This window comes from Myxine glutinosa, chromosome 5 (genome assembly GCF_964187855.1).
Source record: "Myxine glutinosa chromosome 5, kmMyxGlut1.1, whole genome shotgun sequence".
Taxonomy (NCBI): Eukaryota; Metazoa; Chordata; class Myxini; order Myxiniformes; family Myxinidae; genus Myxine; species Myxine glutinosa.
The window spans coordinates 111,370,118-111,393,044 of record NC_136265.1 but is presented as its reverse complement, the minus strand read 5'-3'; the positions used below and the strand labels follow the sequence as shown (position 1 = coordinate 111,393,044).

At 43.5% G+C, this 22,927-nt stretch overlaps 1 protein-coding gene across 1 annotated transcript in view; it reads left to right on the top strand.

Annotated features, from left to right (window-relative positions):
- The first annotated feature begins 11,894 nt into the window (after positions 1-11,894).
- The window catches only part of LOC137427250 (uncharacterized), a 42,371-nt gene continuing 31,338 nt past the window's right edge, over positions 11,895-22,927 (top strand). Inside the window, exon 1 of the mRNA XM_068116598.2 lies at positions 11,895-12,259. Coding sequence (XP_067972699.2) covers positions 11,917-12,259 — 343 coding nt within the window. The 5' untranslated portion in view covers positions 11,895-11,916. The remainder of the gene's footprint in view (positions 12,260-22,927) is intronic.

Here is a 22,927-nt window from a genome sequence, read left to right as displayed (position 1 = left end):
TCCATATTCCCAAACTACAGACTGTTGCATATCACATGGCTGACTGACTTTCCACTATTCTTGGCCCATATTCCCAAACTACAGACTCTTGCATATCACATGGCAGATTGACTTTCCGCAATTCTTGGTCCATATTTCCAAACTACAGACTCTTGCATATCACATGGCAGATTGACTTTCCACAATTCTTGGTCCATATTCCCAGACTACAGACTCTTGCATATCAAGTGGCAGACTGACTTTCCGCAAATTTTGGTGCATATTCCCAGACTACAGACTCTTGCATATCACATGGCTGACTGACTTTCCACAATTATTGGTCCATATTTCCAAACTACAGACTCTTGCATATCACATGGCAGATTGACTTTCCACAATTCTTGGTCCATATTTCCCAACTACAGACTCTTGCATATCACATGGCAGATTGACTTTCCGCAATTCTTGGTCCATATTCCCAAACTACAGACTCTTGCACATCATGTGGCATATTGACGTTCCACAATTCTTGGTCCATATTCCCAAACTACAGAATCTTGCATATCACATGGCAGATTGACTTTCCGCAATTCTTGGTCCATATTTCCCAACTACAGACTCTTGCATATCACATGGCAGATTGACTTTCCACAATTCTTGGTGCATATTTCCAAACTACAGACTCTTGCATATCACATGGCTGACTGACTTTCCGCAATTATTGGTCCATATTTCCAAACTACAGACTCTTGCACATCATGTGGCAGATTGACTTTCCACAATTCTTGGTGCATATTTCCAAACTACAGACTCTTGCATATCACATGGCTGACTGACTTTCCGCAATTCTTGGTGCATATTCCCAAACTACAGACTTTTGCAGATCACATGGCAGATTGACTTTCCGCAATTCTTGGTCCATATTCCCAATCTACAGTCTCTTGCATATCACATGGCTGACTGACTTTCTGCAATTCTTGGTCCATATTCCCAAACTACAGACTATTGCATATCACATGGCAGATTGAATTTCCGCAATTCTTGGTTCATATAACAAAACTACAGACTCTTGCATATCACATGGCTGACTGACTTTCCGCAATTTTTGGTCCATATTCCCAAACTACAGACTCTTGCATATCACATGGCAGATTGACTTTCCGCAATTCTTGGTCCATATTTCCAAACTACCGACATGCATATCACATGGCAGATTGACTTTCCGCAATTCATGGTCCATATTCCCAAACTACAGACTCTTGCATATCACATGGCAGATTGACTTTCCACAATTATTGGTCCATATTCCCAGACTACAGACTCTTGCATATCAAGTGGCAGACTGACTTTCCACAAATTTTGGTGCATATTTCCAAACTACAGACTCTTGCATATCACATGGCAGATTGACTTTCCACAATTCTTGGTCCATATTCCCAGACTACAGACTCTTGCATATCAAGTGGTAGACTGACTTTCCGCAAATTTTGGTGCATATTCCCAGACTACAGACTCTTGCATATCACGTGGCAGATTGACTTTCCGCAATTCTTGGTCCATATTCCGAAACGACAGACTCTTGCACATCATGTGGCAGACTGACTTTCCACAATTCTTGGTCCATATTTCCAAACTACAGACTCTTGCATATCACATGGCTGACTGACTTTCCGCAATTCTTGGTCCATATTCCCAAACTACAGACTCTTGCATATCACATGGCTGACTGACTTTCCGCAATTCTTGGTGCATATTTCCAAACTACAGACTCTTGCATATCACATGGCAGATTGACTTTCCGCAATTCTTGGTCCATATTTCCAAACTACAGACTCTTGCATATCACATGGCTGACTAACTTTCCGCAATTCTTGGTGCATATTCCCAAATTACAGACTCTTGCACATCATGTGGCAGACTGACTTTCCGCAATTCTTGGTCCGTATTCCCAAACTACAGACTCTTGCATATCACATGGCCGACTGACTTTCCGCAATTCTTGGTCCATATTCCCAAACTACAGACTCTTGCATATCACATGGCAGATTGACATTCCGCAATTCTCGGTCCATATTTCCAAACGACAGACTTGCATATCACATGGCAGATAGACTTTCTGCAATTCTTGGTCCATATTCCCAAACTTCAGACTCTTGCATATCACATGGCAGATTGACTTTCCGCAATTCTTGGTCCATATATCCAAACTACAGACTTGCATATCACATGGCAGATTGACTTTCCGCAATTATTGGTCCATATCCCCAAAATACAGACTCTTGCATATCACATGGCTGACTGACTTTCCACAATTCTTGGTCCATATTTCCAAACTACAGACTCTTGCATATCACATGGCAGATTTACTTTCCACAATTCTTGGTCCATATTTCCCAACTACAGACTCTTGCATATCACATGGCAGATTGACTTTCTGCAATTCTTTGTCCATATATCCAAACTACAGACTTGCATATCACATGGCAGATTGACTTTCCGCAATTCTTGGTCCATATTCCCAAACTACAGACTCTTGCATATCACGTGGCTGACTGACTTTCCACAATTCTTGGTCCATATTTCCAAACTACAGACTCTTGCATATCACATGGCAGATTGACTTTCCGCAATTATTGGTCCATATTCCCAAACTACAGAATCTTGCATACCACATGGCAGATTGACTTTCCGCAATTCTTCGTCCATATTCCCAGACTACAGACTCTTGCATATCAAGTGGCAGTCTGATTTTCCACAAATCTTGGTGCATAATCCCAGATTACAGACTCTTGCATATCACGTGGCAGATTGACTTTCCGCAATTCTTGGTCCATATTTCCAAACTACAGACTCTTGCATATCACATGGCAGATTTACTTTCCACAATTCTTGGTCCATATTTCCCAACTACAGACTCTTGCATATCACATGGCAGATTGACTTTCTGCAATTCTTGGTCCATATATTCTAACTACAGACTTGCATATCACATGGCAGATTGACTTTCCGCAATTCTTGGTCCATATTCCCAAACTACAGACTCTTGCATATCACGTGGCTGACTGACTTTCCACAATTCTTGGTCCATATTTCCAAACTACAGACTCTTGCATATCACATAGCAGATTGACTTTCTGCAATTATTGGTCCATATTCCCAAACTACAGAATCTTGCATACCACATGGCAGATTGACTTTCCGCAATTCTTCGTCCATATTCCCAGACTACAGACTCTTGCATATCAAGTGGCAGTCTGATTTTCCACAAATCTTGGTGCATATTTCCAAACGACAGACTCTTGCATATCACATGGCAGATTGACTTTCTGCAATTATTGGTCCATATTTCCAAACTACAGACTCTTGCATATCACATGGCAGACTGACGTTCAGCAATTCTTGGTGCATATTCCCAAACTACAGACTCTTGTATATCACATGGCAGATTGCCTTTCCGCAATTCTTGGTCCATATTCCCAAACTACAGACTCTTGCACATCATGTGGCAGATTGACTTTCCGCAATTCTTGGTGCATATTTCCAAACTACAGACTCTTGCATATCACATGGCTGACTGACTTTCCGCAATTCTTGGTGCATATTTCCAAACTACAGACTCTTGCATATCACATGGCAGATTGACTTTCCGCAATTCTTGGTCCATATTTCCAAACTACAGACTCTTGCATATCACATGGCTGACTGACTTTCCACAATTCTTGGTCCATATTTCCAAACTACAGACTCTTGCATATCACATGGCAGATTGACTTTCCACAATTCTTGGTCCATATTTCCCAACTCCAGACTCTTGCATATCACATGGCAGATTGACTTTCCGCAATTCTTGGTCCATATTCCCAAACTACAGACTCTTGCATTTCACATGGCTGACTGACTTTCCGCAATTCTTGGTCCATATTCCCAAACTACAGACTCTTGCATATCACATGGCAGATTGACTTTCCGCAATTCTTGGTCCATATATCCAAACTACAGACTTGCATATCACATAGCAGATTGACTTTCCACAATTCTTGGTCCATATTTCCAAACTACAGACTTCCAAATCACATGGCAGATTGACTTTCCGCAATTATTGGTCCATATTCCCAAACTACAGAATCTTGCATACCACATGGCAGATTGACTTTCCGCAATTCTTGGTCCATATTCCCAGACTACAGACTCTTGCATATCAAGTGGCAGACTAACTTTCCAAAAATCTTGGTGCATATTCCCAGACTACAGACTCTTGCATATCACGTGGCAGCTTGACTTTCCGCAATTCTTGGTCCATATTCCGAAATGACAGACTCTTGCACATCATGTGGCAGACTGACTTTCCGCAATTCTTGGTCCATAGATCCAAACTACAGACTTGCATATCACATGGCAGATTGACTTTCCGCAATTCTTGGTCCATATTCCCAAACTACAGGCTCTTGCATCTCACGTGGCTGACTGACGTTCCACAATTCTTGGTCCATATTTCCAAACTACAGACTCTTGCATATCACATGGCAGATTGACTTTCCGCAATTCCTGGTCCATATATCCAAACTACAGACTTGCATATCACATGGCAGATTGACTTTCCGCAATTCTTGGTCCATATTCCCAAACTACAGACTCTTGCATATCACGTGGTTGACTGACTTTCCACAATTCTTGGTCCATATTTCCAAACTACAGACTCTTGCATATCACATGGCAGATTGACTTTCCACAATTCTTGGTCCATATTTCCAAACTACAGACTCTTGCATATCAAGTGGCAGACTGACTTTCCACAAATCTTGGTGCATATTCCCAGACTACAGACTCTTGCATATCACGTGGCAGATTGACTTTCCGCAATTCTTGGTCCATATTCCGAAATGACAGACTCTTGCACATCATGTGGCAGCCTGACTTTCCACAATTCTTGGTCCATATTTCCAAACTACAGACTCTTGCATATCACATGGCAGACTGACTTTCAGCAATTCTTGGTGCATATTCCCAAACTACAGACTCTTGCATATCACATAGCAGATTGCCTTTCCGCAATTCTTGGTCCATATTCCCAAACTACAGAGTCTTGCACATCATGTGGCAGATTGACTTTCCGCAATTCTTGGTGCATATTCCCAAACTACAGACTCTTGCACATCATGTCGCAGACTGACTTTCCGCAATTCTTGGTCCATATTCCCAAATTAACGACTCTTGCATATCACATGGCTGACTGACTTTCCGCAATTCTTGGTCCATATTCCCAAACTACAGACTCTTGCATATCACATGGCAGATTAACTTTCCGCAATTCTTGGTCCATATTTCCAAACTACCGACATGCATATCACATGGCAGATTGACTTTCCGCAATTCTTGGTCCATATTCCCAAACTACAGACTCTTGCATATCACATGGCTGACTGACTTTCCACAATTCTTGGTCCATATTCCCAAACTACAGACTCTTGCATATCACATGGTAGATTGACTTTCCGCAATTCTTGGTCCATATTTCCAAACTACAGACTCTTGCATATCACATGGCAGATTGACTTTCCACAATTATTGGTCCATATTCCCAGACTACAGACTCTTGCATGTCAAGTGGCAGACTGACTTTCCGCAAATCTTGGTGCATATTCCCAGACTACAGACTCTTGCATATCACGTGGCAGATTGACTTTCCGCAATTCTTGGTCCATATTCCGAAACGACAGACTCTTACACATCATGTGGCAGACTGACTTTCCACAATTCTTGGTCCATATTTCCAAACTACAGACTCTTGCACATCATGTGGCAGATTGACTTTCCACAATTCTTGGTGCATATTTCCAAACTACAGACTCTTGCATATCACATGGCTGACTGACTTTCCGCAATTCTTGGTGCATATTCCCAAACTACAGACTTTTGCAGATCACATGGCAGATTGACTTTCCGCAATTCTTGGTCCATATTCCCAATCTACAGTCTCTTGCATATCACATGGCTGACTGACTTTCTGCAATTCTTGGTCCATATTCCCAAACTACAGACTATTGCATATCACATGGCAGATTGAATTTCCGCAATTCTTGGTTCATATAACAAAACTACAGACTCTTGCATATCACATGGCTGACTGACTTTCCGCAATTTTTGGTCCATATTCCCAAACTACAGACTCTTGCATATCACATGGCAGATTGACTTTCCGCAATTCTTGGTCCATATTTCCAAACTACCGACATGCATATCACATGGCAGATTGACTTTCCGCAATTCATGGTCCATATTCCCAAACTACAGACTCTTGCATATCACATGGCAGATTGACTTTCCACAATTATTGGTCCATATTCCCAGACTACAGACTCTTGCATATCAAGTGGCAGACTGACTTTCCACAAATTTTGGTGCATATTTCCAAACTACAGACTCTTGCATATCACATGGCAGATTGACTTTCCACAATTCTTGGTCCATATTCCCAGACTACAGACTCTTGCATATCAAGTGGTAGACTGACTTTCCGCAAATTTTGGTGCATATTCCCAGACTACAGACTCTTGCATATCACGTGGCAGATTGACTTTCCGCAATTCTTGGTCCATATTCCGAAACGACAGACTCTTGCACATCATGTGGCAGACTGACTTTCCACAATTCTTGGTCCATATTTCCAAACTACAGACTCTTGCATATCACATGGCTGACTGACTTTCCGCAATTCTTGGTCCATATTCCCAAACTACAGACTCTTGCATATCACATGGCTGACTGACTTTCCGCAATTCTTGGTGCATATTTCCAAACTACAGACTCTTGCATATCACATGGCAGATTGACTTTCCGCAATTCTTGGTCCATATTTCCAAACTACAGACTCTTGCATATCACATGGCTGACTAACTTTCCGCAATTCTTGGTGCATATTCCCAAATTACAGACTCTTGCACATCATGTGGCAGACTGACTTTCCGCAATTCTTGGTCCGTATTCCCAAACTACAGACTCTTGCATATCACATGGCCGACTGACTTTCCGCAATTCTTGGTCCATATTCCCAAACTACAGACTCTTGCATATCACATGGCAGATTGACATTCCGCAATTCTCGGTCCATATTTCCAAACGACAGACTTGCATATCACATGGCAGATAGACTTTCTGCAATTCTTGGTCCATATTCCCAAACTTCAGACTCTTGCATATCACATGGCAGATTGACTTTCCGCAATTCTTGGTCCATATATCCAAACTACAGACTTGCATATCACATGGCAGATTGACTTTCCGCAATTATTGGTCCATATCCCCAAAATACAGACTCTTGCATATCACATGGCTGACTGACTTTCCACAATTCTTGGTCCATATTTCCAAACTACAGACTCTTGCATATCACATGGCAGATTTACTTTCCACAATTCTTGGTCCATATTTCCCAACTACAGACTCTTGCATATCACATGGCAGATTGACTTTCTGCAATTCTTTGTCCATATATCCAAACTACAGACTTGCATATCACATGGCAGATTGACTTTCCGCAATTCTTGGTCCATATTCCCAAACTACAGACTCTTGCATATCACGTGGCTGACTGACTTTCCACAATTCTTGGTCCATATTTCCAAACTACAGACTCTTGCATATCACATGGCAGATTGACTTTCCGCAATTATTGGTCCATATTCCCAAACTACAGAATCTTGCATACCACATGGCAGATTGACTTTCCGCAATTCTTCGTCCATATTCCCAGACTACAGACTCTTGCATATCAAGTGGCAGTCTGATTTTCCACAAATCTTGGTGCATAATCCCAGATTACAGACTCTTGCATATCACGTGGCAGATTGACTTTCCACAATTCTTGGTCCATATTTCCAAACTACAGACTCTTGCATATCACATGGCAGATTTACTTTCCACAATTCTTGGTCCATATTTCCCAACTACAGACTCTTGCATATCACATGGCAGATTGACTTTCTGCAATTCTTGGTCCATATATTCTAACTACAGACTTGCATATCACATGGCAGATTGACTTTCCGCAATTCTTGGTCCATATTCCCAAACTACAGACTCTTGCATATCACGTGGCTGACTGACTTTCCACAATTCTTGGTCCATATTTCCAAACTACAGACTCTTGCATATCACATGGCAGATTGACTTTCTGCAATTATTGGTCCATATTCCCAAACTACAGAATCTTGCATACCACATGGCAGATTGACTTTCCGCAATTCTTCGTCCATATTCCCAGACTACAGACTCTTGCATATCAAGTGGCAGTCTGATTTTCCACAAATCTTGGTGCATATTTCCAAACGACAGACTCTTGCATATCACATGGCAGATTGACTTTCTGCAATTATTGGTCCATATTTCCAAACTACAGACTCTTGCATATCACATGGCAGACTGACGTTCAGCAATTCTTGGTGCATATTCCCAAACTACAGACTCTTGTATATCACATGGCAGATTGCCTTTCCGCAATTCTTGGTCCATATTCCCAAACTACAGACTCTTGCACATCATGTGGCAGATTGACTTTCCGCAATTCTTGGTGCATATTTCCAAACTACAGACTCTTGCATATCACATGGCTGACTGACTTTCCGCAATTCTTGGTGCATATTTCCAAACTACAGACTCTTGCATATCACATGGCAGATTGACTTTCCGCAATTCTTGGTCCATATTTCCAAACTACAGACTCTTGCATATCACATGGCTGACTGACTTTCCACAATTCTTGGTCCATATTTCCAAACTACAGACTCTTGCATATCACATGGCAGATTGACTTTCCACAATTCTTGGTCCATATTTCCCAACTCCAGACTCTTGCATATCACATGGCAGATTGACTTTCCGCAATTCTTGGTCCATATTCCCAAACTACAGACTCTTGCATTTCACATGGCTGACTGACTTTCCGCAATTCTTGGTCCATATTCCCAAACTACAGACTCTTGCATATCACATGGCAGATTGACTTTCCGCAATTCTTGGTCCATATATCCAAACTACAGACTTGCATATCACATAGCAGATTGACTTTCCACAATTCTTGGTCCATATTTCCAAACTACAGACTTCCAAATCACATGGCAGATTGACTTTCCGCAATTATTGGTCCATATTCCCAAACTACAGAATCTTGCATACCACATGGCAGATTGACTTTCCGCAATTCTTGGTCCATATTCCCAGACTACAGACTCTTGCATATCAAGTGGCAGACTAACTTTCCAAAAATCTTGGTGCATATTCCCAGACTACAGACTCTTGCATATCACGTGGCAGCTTGACTTTCCGCAATTCTTGGTCCATATTCCGAAATGACAGACTCTTGCACATCATGTGGCAGACTGACTTTCCGCAATTCTTGGTCCATAGATCCAAACTACAGACTTGCATATCACATGGCAGATTGACTTTCCGCAATTCTTGGTCCATATTCCCAAACTACAGACTCTTGCATCTCACGTGGCTGACTGACGTTCCACAATTCTTGGTCCATATTTCCAAACTACAGACTCTTGCATATCACATGGCAGATTGACTTTCCGCAATTCCTGGTCCATATATCCAAACTACAGACTTGCATATCACATGGCAGATTGACTTTCCGCAATTCTTGGTCCATATTCCCAAACTACAGACTCTTGCATATCACGTGGTTGACTGACTTTCCACAATTCTTGGTCCATATTTCCAAACTACAGACTCTTGCATATCACATGGCAGATTGACTTTCCACAATTCTTGGTCCATATTTCCAAACTACAGACTCTTGCATATCAAGTGGCAGACTGACTTTCCACAAATCTTGGTGCATATTCCCAGACTACAGACTCTTGCATATCACGTGGCAGATTGACTTTCCGCAATTCTTGGTCCATATTCCGAAATGACAGACTCTTGCACATCATGTGGCAGCCTGACTTTCCACAATTCTTGGTCCATATTTCCAAACTACAGACTCTTGCATATCACATGGCAGACTGACTTTCAGCAATTCTTGGTGCATATTCCCAAACTACAGACTCTTGCATATCACATAGCAGATTGCCTTTCCGCAATTCTTGGTCCATATTCCCAAACTACAGAGTCTTGCACATCATGTGGCAGATTGACTTTCCGCAATTCTTGGTGCATATTCCCAAACTACAGACTCTTGCACATCATGTCGCAGACTGACTTTCCGCAATTCTTGGTCCATATTCCCAAATTAACGACTCTTGCATATCACATGGCTGACTGACTTTCCGCAATTCTTGGTCCATATTCCCAAACTACAGACTCTTGCATATCACATGGCAGATTAACTTTCCGCAATTCTTGGTCCATATTTCCAAACTACCGACATGCATATCACATGGCAGATTGACTTTCCGCAATTCTTGGTCCATATTCCCAAACTACAGACTCTTGCATATCACATGGCTGACTGACTTTCCACAATTCTTGGTCCATATTCCCAAACTACAGACTCTTGCATATCACATGGTAGATTGACTTTCCGCAATTCTTGGTCCATATTTCCAAACTACAGACTCTTGCATATCACATGGCAGATTGACTTTCCACAATTATTGGTCCATATTCCCAGACTACAGACTCTTGCATGTCAAGTGGCAGACTGACTTTCCGCAAATCTTGGTGCATATTCCCAGACTACAGACTCTTGCATATCACGTGGCAGATTGACTTTCCGCAATTCTTGGTCCATATTCCGAAACGACAGACTCTTACACATCATGTGGCAGACTGACTTTCCACAATTCTTGGTCCATATTTCCAAACTACAGACTCTTGCATATCACATGGCTGACTGACTTTCCGCAATTCTTGGTCCATATTCCCAAACTACAGACTCTTGCATATCACATGGCTGACTGACTTTCCACAATTCTTGGTGCATATTTCCAAACGACAGACTCTTGCACATCATGTGGCAGACTGAACTCCTCAATTCTTGGTCCATGTTCCCAAACTACAGACTCTTGCACATCATGTGGCAGACTGACTTTACGCAATTCTTGGTCCATATTCCCAGACTGCAGACTCTTGCATATCACATGGCTGACTGACTTTCTGCAATTCTTGGTCCATATTCCCAAACTACAGACTCTTGCACATCATGTGGCAGACTGAACTCCGCAATTCTTGGTCCATGTTCCCAAACTACAGACTCTTGCACATCATGTGGCAGACTGACTTTACGCAATTCTTGGTCCATATTCCCAGACTGCAGACTCTTGCATATCACATGGCAGACTGAACTCCGCAATTCTTGGTCCATGTTCCCAAACTACAGACTCTTGCACATCATGTGGCAGACTGGTTTTCGCAATTCTTGGTCCATGTTCCCAAACTACAGACTTGCATATCACATGGCAGACTGAACTCCGCAATTCTTGGTCCATGTTCCCAAACTACAGACTCTTGTTTATCACTCATGTGGCAGATTGACTTTCCGCAATTCTTGGTGCATATTCCCAGACGACAGATGGGCTCGATGGCGGTCACGTGAGGGCACTGCAGTGTCCATGGAAGAAGCTGCAACCGACTGAGCGATCCCTTCCAGGTGGATGTTGTCCTCTTCCTCCATATTCTTGGAATAATTGTTCGAGCACAAAATGACTCACAGGTGCACACGAAACCCTCTTACCAATCACTATACCGTTCTGCATCCCGAAGCTGAATCTCGCTGAGACTTGAACGTTTGTCTTGAATATCGACGAAGAACGTGATGTTTTGTGATTTCCCAAGGACGTGATGAGCCTTTAATCGTAAAACATTAAAACTAAAAGCGCACACAGTGAGCGAGTGAGTCGGACGTGGGACGCCTGCTCTCCGCGATAAGCGCGCCGTGGTCGAGCCATTTCCGAGCTACTCCGGGCGTCATTTGGCGGTCTCCCCATTCTCATGACTCCCCCGTTTCTCCCCCGTCTCTCTCTCCCGACTCTGGACGTCCTGCTCACGCTCCGCTTGTGTCCGCCACTCGTCCCAGTGCCCAACGTGCTCCGCATGGCCGGCAGAGACCGTGTGCGGAGACCGTGCGTCCTTCACCGCGTGCTGTCCGTGCTTCGACGGCGTTTGTTCGGGCGAAGACGTGAGACCCCCATACCCAGCTCTGAGACCCCTATACTACCCACGTCTCCAAACCCAGCACATCGGACCATTCCACACCTCACACCCTCCTCGCATCACGAACCGAGCCCTCTTTCCTCTCCCGGAGGAAACGTTTTAACATTCAATCATATTCCAGGTAAACCCGAAAAGTCTTATAGTTCCGTTTAACCATCGATAATCATGAAGGTTTTCAAAAGCATGTTCAATTAACTCACTTGTGAATTTGTAATACACCTGTTCTCTGTATACTATATCTGTTCTCTGTATATTATATATGTTCTCTGCATACCACATCTGTTCTCTGTATACTATATATGTTCTCTGTTTTTTAAATCTGTTCTCTGTATATTTTTCTCTTCTCTGTATACTATATCTGTTCTCTGTATACTATATCTGTTCTCTGTATACTATATCTGTTCTCTGTATACTATATCTGTTCTCTGTATCTTATATCTGTTCTCTGTATATTATATATGTTCTCTGCATACCACATCTGTTCTCTGTATACTATATATGTTTTCTGTATATTATATCTGTTCTCTGTATATTATATCTGTTCTCTGTATATTATATATGTTCTCTGTACACTATATCTGTTCTCTGTATACTATATCTGTTCTCTGTATATTATATCTGTTCTCTGTATATTATATATGTTCTCTGCATACTATATCTGTTCTCTGTATACTATATCTGTTCTCTGTATATTATATCTGTTCTCTGTATATTATATCTGTTCTCTGTGTATTATATATGTTCTCTGTATACTATATCTGTTCTCTTTATACTATATCTGTTCTCTGTATATTATATATGTTCTCTGCATACCACATCTGTTCTCTGTATACTATATCTGTTCTCTGTATATTATATCTGTTCTCTGTATACTATATCTGTTCTCTGTATACAATATCTGTTCTCTGTATACAATACCTGTTCTCTGTATACTATATCTGTTCTCTGTATACTATATCTGTTCTCTGTATATTATATCTGTTCTCTGTATATTATATATGTTCTCTGCATACCACATCTGTTCTCTGTATACTATATCTGTTCTCTGTATATTATATCTGTTCTCTGTATACTATATATGTTCTCTGTATATTATATCTGTTCTCTGTATATTATATCTGTTCTCTGTATACTATATCTGTTCTCTGTATACGATACCTGTTCTCTGTATACTATATCTGTTCTCTGTATACTATATCTGTTCTCTGTATACTATATTTGTTCTCTGTATATTATATCTGTTCTCTATATACCATATCTGTTCTCTGCATACTATATCTGTTCTCTGCACCCTATCTGTTCTCTGCATACTATAGCTGTTCTCTGCACACTATATCTGTTCTCTGCATGCTCTATCTGTTCTCTGTATACGCTATCTGTTCTCTGTATATGCTATCTGTTATTTGTATACTGCATCTGTTCTCTGCACACAATCTGTTCTCTGTGTACTATATTTGTTCTCTGTATAGTGTATACTGTATCTGTTCTCTGCATACTGTTACGGATTCGTCACTTCCGTTGTTGTGGTTTTCCTCCACTTGAAATATTTCTGATTCTATGTACCATTATTGTCTTCAAAAGGTTTATTGTTCATGAACTGTTTGCAAAGGATAAAAGCGTTAATGTTAAAAGAGACAGGAAGCCGGATCGGGAGCCGGAAGAAGAGGAAGAGGAGGAGAAAAAAGGGCAGAGCGAATGAGTCGAACAAGAAAGCCGAGTTGCTCCGGGTTCTGAAGCGAACATTGGCAAGCCAGAGTCACTTGCGAACTTTCGGGTTTCCGGGAGAGGAATTCCTACGACGGAGTTGTCGTCACAGTGACCGGTCAACCTGCATGTCAGGTTTTGCTATCGATTCAGGAGAGAATCATCACCGTGCCGTGCGCCACGAGACCGGATCGTCGGCCATTTTGACTCGCGCAGGATTTGTGCTTCGCTCGCGGTTTCGTTTCTTTTTGACAATTCTCACCGCATTCAGACGTCGATCTGGGGCGTGTGTGTGACGCGGATTTTTGAAGGCTAATTCGTCCATACCCGAGTGCGTGATCTCTCGGTCGCCTGTAGGGCGCCTTTGGATTTCCCAGTCGCCTTGAGGGCGCCTGTGTACAGCTTCGGCTGTGTGACTGCCCTGGCCATCCGCGCGGGATTCTGGTCGTTTGGACATCGTTCTAGCGATCACTGGAGCGAATCAACTTCGTCTTGGAGCCGGGAATAAGAGACATTGGGGAATGTTGTTGTTACACTCACTTGGAGCACAGTGAGTTATATATTGCAAAACTGATGGTACCATCATAGGACATATTGATTGTACTTTTGAATACTATTGTTGTTGTACCGTTATTCTTGTGTGATCTCAATACAATATTTGTTTGTGAGTAACAATTGAGGTGGCTTCTCCATTGATCTTTGACACACAGAATAACACATTTTTCTGCAGTGACTCCTCTCGGGGCTCGGAGGTACACCGTGACCAGGGGGTCGGGGAGGAGCACGTAACAATACTATATTTGTTCTCTGTATACTATATCTGTTCTCTGCACACTACCTGTTCTCTGCATACTCTATCTGTTATCTGCATACTATATCTGTTCTCTGCACACTACCTGTTCTCTGTATACTATAGTTGTTCTCTGTATATTATATCTGTTCTCTGTACATTCTATCCGTTCTCTGCACACCCTATCTGTTCTCTGCACACTCTATATGTTCTCTGTGTACTATATCTGTTCTCTGTATACTATATTTGTTCTCTGTATACTCTATCTGTTCTCTGCATACTATATCTGTTCTCTGTATACTATATTTGTTCTCTGTATACTCTATCTGTTCTCTGCATACTATATCTGTTCTCTGTATACTATATTTGTTCTCTGTATACTCTATCTGTTCTCTGCACACTCTATCTGTTCTCTGCATACTATATCTGTTCTCTGCACACTACCTGTTCTCTGCATACTCTATCTGTTCTCTGCATACTATATCTGTTCTCTGCACACTACCTGTTCTCTGTATACTATATTTGTTCTCTGTATACTATATCTGTTCTCTGTATATTATATCTGTTCTCTGTACATTCTATCCGTTCTCTGCACACTCTATCTGTTCTCTGCACACTCTATATGTTCTCTGTGTACTATATCTGTTCTCAGCATACTATACAGTGCATTCAGAAAGTATTCAGACCCCTTCACTTTTTTCACATTTTGTTATGTTGCAGCCTTATGCTGAAATCGTTTAAATTCATTTTTTCCCTCATCAATCTACACTCAATAACCTATAATGACAAAGAGAAAACAGGATTTTAGAAAGTTTTGCAATTTATAAAAAAATAAAAATGAAATATCACATTGACATAAGTATGCAGACCCTTTGCGATGACACTTGAAATTTAGCTCAGGTGCCTCCCATTTCTCTTCATGATCTTTGAGATGTTTCTACACCTTGATTGGAATCCACCTGTGGTAAATTCAATTTATTGGACATGATTTGGAAAGGCACACACCTGTCTATATAAGGTCTCACAGCTGACTGCATATCAGAGCAAAAACCAAGCCATGAGGTCGAAGGAACTGCCTGCAGAGCTCAGAGACAGGATTGTGTCGAGGCACAGATCTGGGGAAGCCTACAAAAAAAATTCTGCTGCATTGAAGGTTCCAAAGAGTAAAGTGGCCTCCATAATTCTTAAATGGAAGAAGTTTGGAACAACCAGGACTCTTCCTAGAGCTGTCGTCCGGCAGCTAAGCTAAATATAGCATAACAATTGTGCATTTTGTGAGGAAAGCCCCAAATTTGGCACACTAGTAGACTATCATATTATGAAAAGATCTGGATATTGGGCCATCTCAGATTCAGAGATTTGATTTTTGCAAGATTTGCAGATTTTGCAAGCTGAGATTGCAACGCCAGGGACGGCCGACTCCTTCCTGCGAGCTGCCCACGTCACCCGCACAAGAAGAGCTCATCAAATCACTGCAGCGGCACTGCACATCCTGCAACACCGTGCGTATGAACGCCACTGTATGACATATGCTGATGATGCAGAAGACCTGCCTGAGTTCGAAGATTGGTGTCACCAGAGAGGAGAAGACATTCCCAACTTTCAGTACTGGGCAACTGTGCTGGAACTAGAGATGTTGGTACTGGTCTACGTGCGTTCTCTGCGGCAGGCTTCATTCACGATGTACCTTGATGCCCTGACGGAACTGGTCCCATGGTTCCATGCCTTAGACCACACATACTATGCCAGGTGGGTCCCTGTTTACCTGAGGGACATGGTTGCACTCCCAATGAAGCACCCAGATGTAGCCAGAGAATTCAGGACTGGCAACTTCACTGTACAGAAGACGAAGAAGGTGTTCTCTTCGATCCCAATCGAATCGAAATCTTGCAAAAATCAAATCTCTGAATCTGAGATGGTCCAATATCCAGATCTTTTCATAATATGATAGTCTACTAGTGTACCAAATTTGGTGCTTTCCTCACAAAATGCACAATTGTTATGCTAAGTTGCCCCACTACTGGCCGCCCGGCCAAACTGAGCAATCGGGGGAGAAGGACCTTGGAAAGAGAGGTGACCAAGAACCCGATGGTCACTCTGGCTGAGCTCCAGAGATCCTGTGTGGAGATGGGAGAAACTTCCAGAAGGACAACCATCACTGCAACACTCCACCGATCTGGGCTTTATGGCAGAGTGGCCAGACGGAAGCCTCTCCTCAGTGAAAGACACATGAAAGCCCACAGAATTTTGTTTCTCACAGTCTGAGACTCCTTTCGGTGCTTTTTTGCAAACTCCAAGCGGGCTTTCATCTTTTCATCTTCCATTTAAGAATTATGGAGGCCACTGTGCTCTTGGGAACCTTCAATGCAGCAGAGATTTTTTTGTAGGCTTCCCCAGATCTGTGCCTCGACACAATCCTGTCTCTGAGCTCTGCAGGTAGCTCCTTCGACCTCATGGCTTGGTTTTTGCTCTGATATGCATTGTCAGCAGCGAGACCTTATATAGTCAGGTGTGTGCCTTTTCAAATCATGTCCAATCAATTGAATTTACCACAGGTGGACTGCAGTCAAGGTGTAGAAACATCTCAAAGATGATCAAGAGAAATGGGAGGCACCTAAGCTAAATTTAAAGTGTCATAGCAAAGGGTATGAATACTTATGTCAATGTGATATTTCAGTTTTTTCTTTTTAATAAATTTGCAAAAGTTTCTAAAATCCTGTTTTCTCTTTGTCATTAAGGGGTATTGAGTGTAGATTGATGAGGGAAAAAAACGAATTTAAACGATTTCAGCGAAAGGCTGCAACATAACAAAATGTGAAAAAAGTGAAGGGGTCTGAATACTTTCTGAATGCACTGTATCTGTTCTCTGTGTACTATATTTATTCTCTGTATACTATATTTATTCTCTGTATGCTATATTTGTTCTTTTTTTCTTTTTTTTTTGGATACAAGATCGAGGCTCATGAAAGAGCTAACATTAATCACACAAAAAGTCGAACCGACACATAAAACACAAAAAATAAGGGGGGCGGTAGACAAGATGGGGAGAGAGGGGGAAGGACATGGACACAACATTTGAGAGCAGGGACATCGAGAGAAATGTGGGAGGGAGAGGGCTTGTGGGGAGGTGGGAGAGGTAGAAAACATATGGACACTGCAAGGACTTCCAGGAAAGAAGTTGGAATTTAAAAAAAAGTGTATCTGGGGTGAATTAGCGGGGGTAGAAAAGATCAAGGTTTTGAATGGGGGAAGATAAGAGATGGTGGTGAACAGCTGTTTTAAAGACCTGGAGGGAGGAGTGGGATTGAAGGGAGTGGGGGAGTTTGTTCCAGAGGTGGGAGAAAAGAGGAATGGAAGAGTGAAGGTGAGCAGAGAGCCTAGATTTTGGCAGTTTAACCATAAGAGGGTTGCAGGCAGATCTTGTGCGACCTGAAGGAATATTGGGGGGACAGAGCACAGAGAGAGTTGGGGGAGCAAGGAGTCGGTAGAAAACAGAAAGACCACCAACCTGCCTGCGGTGATTGAGTGAAAGGCCCTCGGAGTTAGCTTCATCGCAGGAGATTCCAATGATTCTGAAAGCTTTGGTTTCAACAGCGTGAAGCCGAGCTAGGTGTGAGGCAGGAGCACTGGCCCAGAGGGGAGAGCAGTATTCCATTGAGCTGCGGATGAAAGCTTTGTATGTGGTGAGGAGCTCAGGTGTGCCAAGGAAAGACTTCACACGACGGAGGATGCCCAGTCAGCGACTGGCTTTGGAGGCTAGCTTGGAAATGTGGTTTTCCCAGGAAAGATCATGGCAGATAGTGAGACCCAAAAGTTTGAGCGACAGAACTTCTTGGAGAGAATTTTTGAGAAAGTAGATGGGAGGGTTTTCCAGTCGGTCCTTTCGGAGAGATATAGTAAGAGTGTGAGATTTGTCAGGATACAAAGACATGTTCCACTTGTTTGACCAGACTGTGATTTTGTCCAAGTCTTCAGAGAGTGAGCAGGCTGCAGACTGCCGATCTGAGGGATGAGGAATGGAGTGGCAGAGAGTGGAGTCATCAGCAAAGCGATAGAGAGGATTTTCCAGAGAGTGGGAGAGATCATTGATGAAGACCAGAAATAGCACAGGGCCCAGAACACTACCTTGGGGAACTCCAGCCAGAACAGGAAGGGGAGATGAGAGAAATCCATTCAGGGCCACACGTTGCCTACGACCAGAGAGGAAGTCCGCCAGCCATGAGTGGAGATTTCCATGGATACCATTGGAGGAGAGTTTGGTGAGCAGAGCGGGGTGCCAGACTATCGAAGGCACGTGATATGTCAAGTGAGACAGCTCTGATTTCCTGTTTGGCATTGAGGACCTCCATCCATTGTTGAGACAGCAGAAACAACTTATCCAGAGTACAATGACCTGGTCTGAATCCAAATTGATGATTGCAGATCAAGCCATTGGTGAAGAGGAAGGCTTTGATATCCAAAGCAATGATGGATTCCATGACTTTGCTGATAATTGGAAGCAGGCTGATTGGTCTGTAGTTGCAAGGATCTGTTTTCGCACCTTTTTTGTGTAAAGCGGTAATGTTTGCTGATTTCCAAGATGCTGGCAGATGACCTTGAGCAAAAGAGAGGGTGAAAAGAACAGAGAGAGGGTGAGATAGAGCGGCAGAGCAGGATTTTAGGACCCGTGGTCTGATGCCGTCTGCTCCAGTTGCAGAATCAGAGCCGAGGTTTGACAAAAACTTATCCACCTTGTCAGGAGAGAAGGACACAGAGTCCAGGAGCAGTTGGGTTCGACTGGTAAAGGTGGGAACAGAGAGAGATGGGTTTGGGACACAAGATTTTGAGGCAAACACAGAGTTGAGGCATTCGGCTTTGTCACGTGCGGTGTCAACTGTGTCGCCATTTGAGGTAAGGGAGGGGATGGAGGGGGAACAAACACCAGAAACGGATTTAACCAGACGCCACCAGGATTTGGAGGAAGGAGACAGGTTTGAGAGTTCACTCGAGTGTGGAGAGATCGTGCTTCCTGGCACTCCTGAGGGTAGACACACACTTGTTCCGAGCTTGGTGGAAGGAACTGAGATTGCCTTGAGTTGGATTTTCCTTCCAAGAGGCAAAGGCAAGTTGTTTCAGGGCAACTGCCTCACCACAAGATTCAGTGTACCATGGATGGGAGGAAGGGTAAGACAACTGAAGACGAGAGGGAAAAACCTGTGCATGAGAGAGAGAGAGCAGTTTGCTTTGGAAGAATTCCCAGGAAGAATTGATGTCAGAGGCAGTAGAGATGGGAGACCAGTCCAGATGATTGATAGCTGCTTGCAGACCGTGCCAGTCAGTCTGAGTGAAATGCCAGACTGGTCGGCGCTGAGGAGGCTCTCTGAGAATGGCCAGAGAGATGTCCACTTTAACAAGCACATGATCAGAAGAACCGATCGGAGCAGAAGAAGAGCAGCAGACATTTGCAGGGAAGGTTGTCATAATCAAGTCTAGAAGAGAAGATACTCCATTGACTGCGATCCGGGTCAGGAAATTGACAGATTGTGTCAGTCCCAATGAGTCGCAGAAGTCCATTGCTGAGGTGCCATGGCTGGTGAGAGAGGAACCCACACCCAGCCAGCTGGCATGATGACAGTTGAAGTCGTCACATATGAGGAAGAGAGAGTTGGGATGAGTTGATAGAAGTTGGTCCATGTTGTCAGACAGCGACATGTAAATGGAGTCATCACTGTTTGGAGGACGGTACAGAACACATATGAACAAAAGGTGGGAGCGGAGAGGAAGCCGTAGCCAGAGGTACTCCTGGGGGTGGGGTGGAGAGAGGGCAGTGCAAGGAGAGTGAGGAAGAGTTTTTGATAAAGATAGCCACCCCACCACCAGGACGAGGCTCAGGTCTATCATACCGGGGGAGGGAGTAACCAGGAAGAGATATTTAGGAATCAGAGACATCTTGAAGGAGGAAAGTTTCTGTTAAGCAGATCAAGTCTGGATTGTCAGAAGCAACCTGAATGGAGAGATCAATCAGGTTTGAGCGAAGGCCCCAGATGTTTGAGGTCCATACCGTTAATGAGGAGAGAGGGGGAGCATCGGGTGCAGGACAGGGGAGGGAGGGGTAGGGTTAGATGAAGGATCAGAGGGGGAGGTAGGGGGAGCAGTTGATAGTGTGTCAGAGATTACAGAAGAGTTACAAGAAAGGGAAGGATGAGGACGAAAGGTTTGATGGTGATGGGATGAGGCACAGAGAGGTTGTTTGAGGGGGGGGGGGGGGCAGAGGAAAGTAGAAGGTTTGGGGAGGTGTAGGTATGAGATAGAATGGAGACGAAGTGTGGAGGAGGCAGCTTTGAGAGGGAGGAGGGAGAATTTGGGAGGGATGGTTGGGGGGGAGATTTGAAGGGGAGGCGTTGGGGGGGAGTTTTGAATGGGGGGGCAAGGGGGGAGTTTCGGAGGGGAGGGGCAAGGGGAGAGATTTGCAAGGGAGGGGCAAGGGGGGAGATTTGGAGGGAAGGGGCAAGGGCAGAGTTTATGAGGGGAGGGGAAAGCGGGGAGATTTGGAAGGGAGGGGCAAGGGGGGAGATTTGGAGGGGAGGGGCAAAGGGGGAGTTTAGAAAGTGGATGATTAATGAAAGACGAACATTTGTAACAAATTGGGTTTATTGTGATGTTCAAGTTAGCGATCCGTTTAATAATAATAATAATAAAGGAGTCTTATATAACCCCATCAAGCAGAGTAAACGACCCTCATGGCGCTTTCCATTATCATGCGAACGCACACATATACCGCGCACACATACTCAAACATACACACACACAGACACACCTTCACTCTTGCCCTATTCCTCTCCCTCCCCATTCAAAACCCACAGATGTGTACTCCCCCTCCTCCTCCCCTCCCTCCCCCGCACATGTACACAGACATACTCTCGATCTCTGTCCCACCTCAAACCAAAGGGAAAACAGGACTTAGACTTTGAAAGACTTGTGAAACAGATAGGTTTTGAGGGAGGTTTTAAAGGCAGGAAGAGAGTCAACATGTCGAACAGAGGAAGGCAAGTCATACCAGAGCAGAGGTGCAGCAAAGGAAAAGGATTTCTCGCCAAACGACTTGGTGCTGGTGCGCGGCGGCTCGAAGGTCATAGAGTCGTCGCTTGAACGAAGCCGTCGCCGAGGTTCATAGAGAGTGAGCAAATCGGAGAGATAGTGAGGTCCCGCTCCACACAATGATTTATAACATAGTGTGCAAATTTTGTATTGCACACGAGCAGAGACAGGCAGCCAGTGTAAAGATTCAAGAAGCGGAGTAATATGGTCAGACTTCTTCGCCTTGCAGACAAGACGAGCGGCAGAGTTTTGAACCTTTTGTAACTTATCCAAGAGAAACTGAGGGCAGCCAGCATACAAAGAATTACAATAGTCCAGCCTTGAGAGGACAAGGGCACAGACCAGAGTTAGAGCAGCTTGAGGAGTAAGAAAGTGGCGAATGGATGCGATCTTTCGCAGCTGAAAGTATGCTGATTTGCAAGTTTGAAGTACTTGCTTGGAAAATGTCGTGTTACAGTCGAAAACCACACCAAGGTTCTTGGCCGACGAAACAAAGTTTACATCGGTTTCACCAACATGAATAGTGGTAGGAAGTGAACATTGTAGAGGACATCTGTGCGATCTTACAATCATAGACTCTGTTTTAACATCGTTCAGCTGAAGTTTGTTTTGGGTCATCCACGCCTTCACGTCGGCAATACAACCTTCTAACACTTCAACAGTGGGCACGATTTGTTGAATCGTGCTTCCTTTGTGCAGCTGATTGTCGTCCGCAAAGGCGTGGTGATCAACTGAATGTCTGGCGACAAGATCAAATAGAGGCTGAGTGTACAAAAGAAAGAGGATAGGTCCCAGGACTGAGCCCTGGGGAACGCCAAAGGAAAGCGGAGAAGGGGCTGATTTCTGGCCATTGACAAAAACTGTTTGCACTCTATCAGTAAGATAGGACATCAGCCAAGAAAGGGGAGTACCAGTTATACCAAATGTGATTTCAAGACGACGAATTAAGACACTATGGTCAATCGTGTCAAAGGCGGCAGACAAGTCCAAAAGAGCAAGAACGGAAACCTTACCACAGTCAAGAGAGGTCAGAAGATCATTGGTTATTCTTAGGAGAGCGGTCTCGGTGCTATGGCCTGGTCTATATGCTGACTGGCGAGAATTGAAAAGATTATTTGAAACTAGATGGTCATTCATCTGTGATAGCACAATTGTGTGGGTTTGGTCATAACGATGGAGGAGGGGTGGAATGAATGTGAATTTAGAGTATGTAGTGAT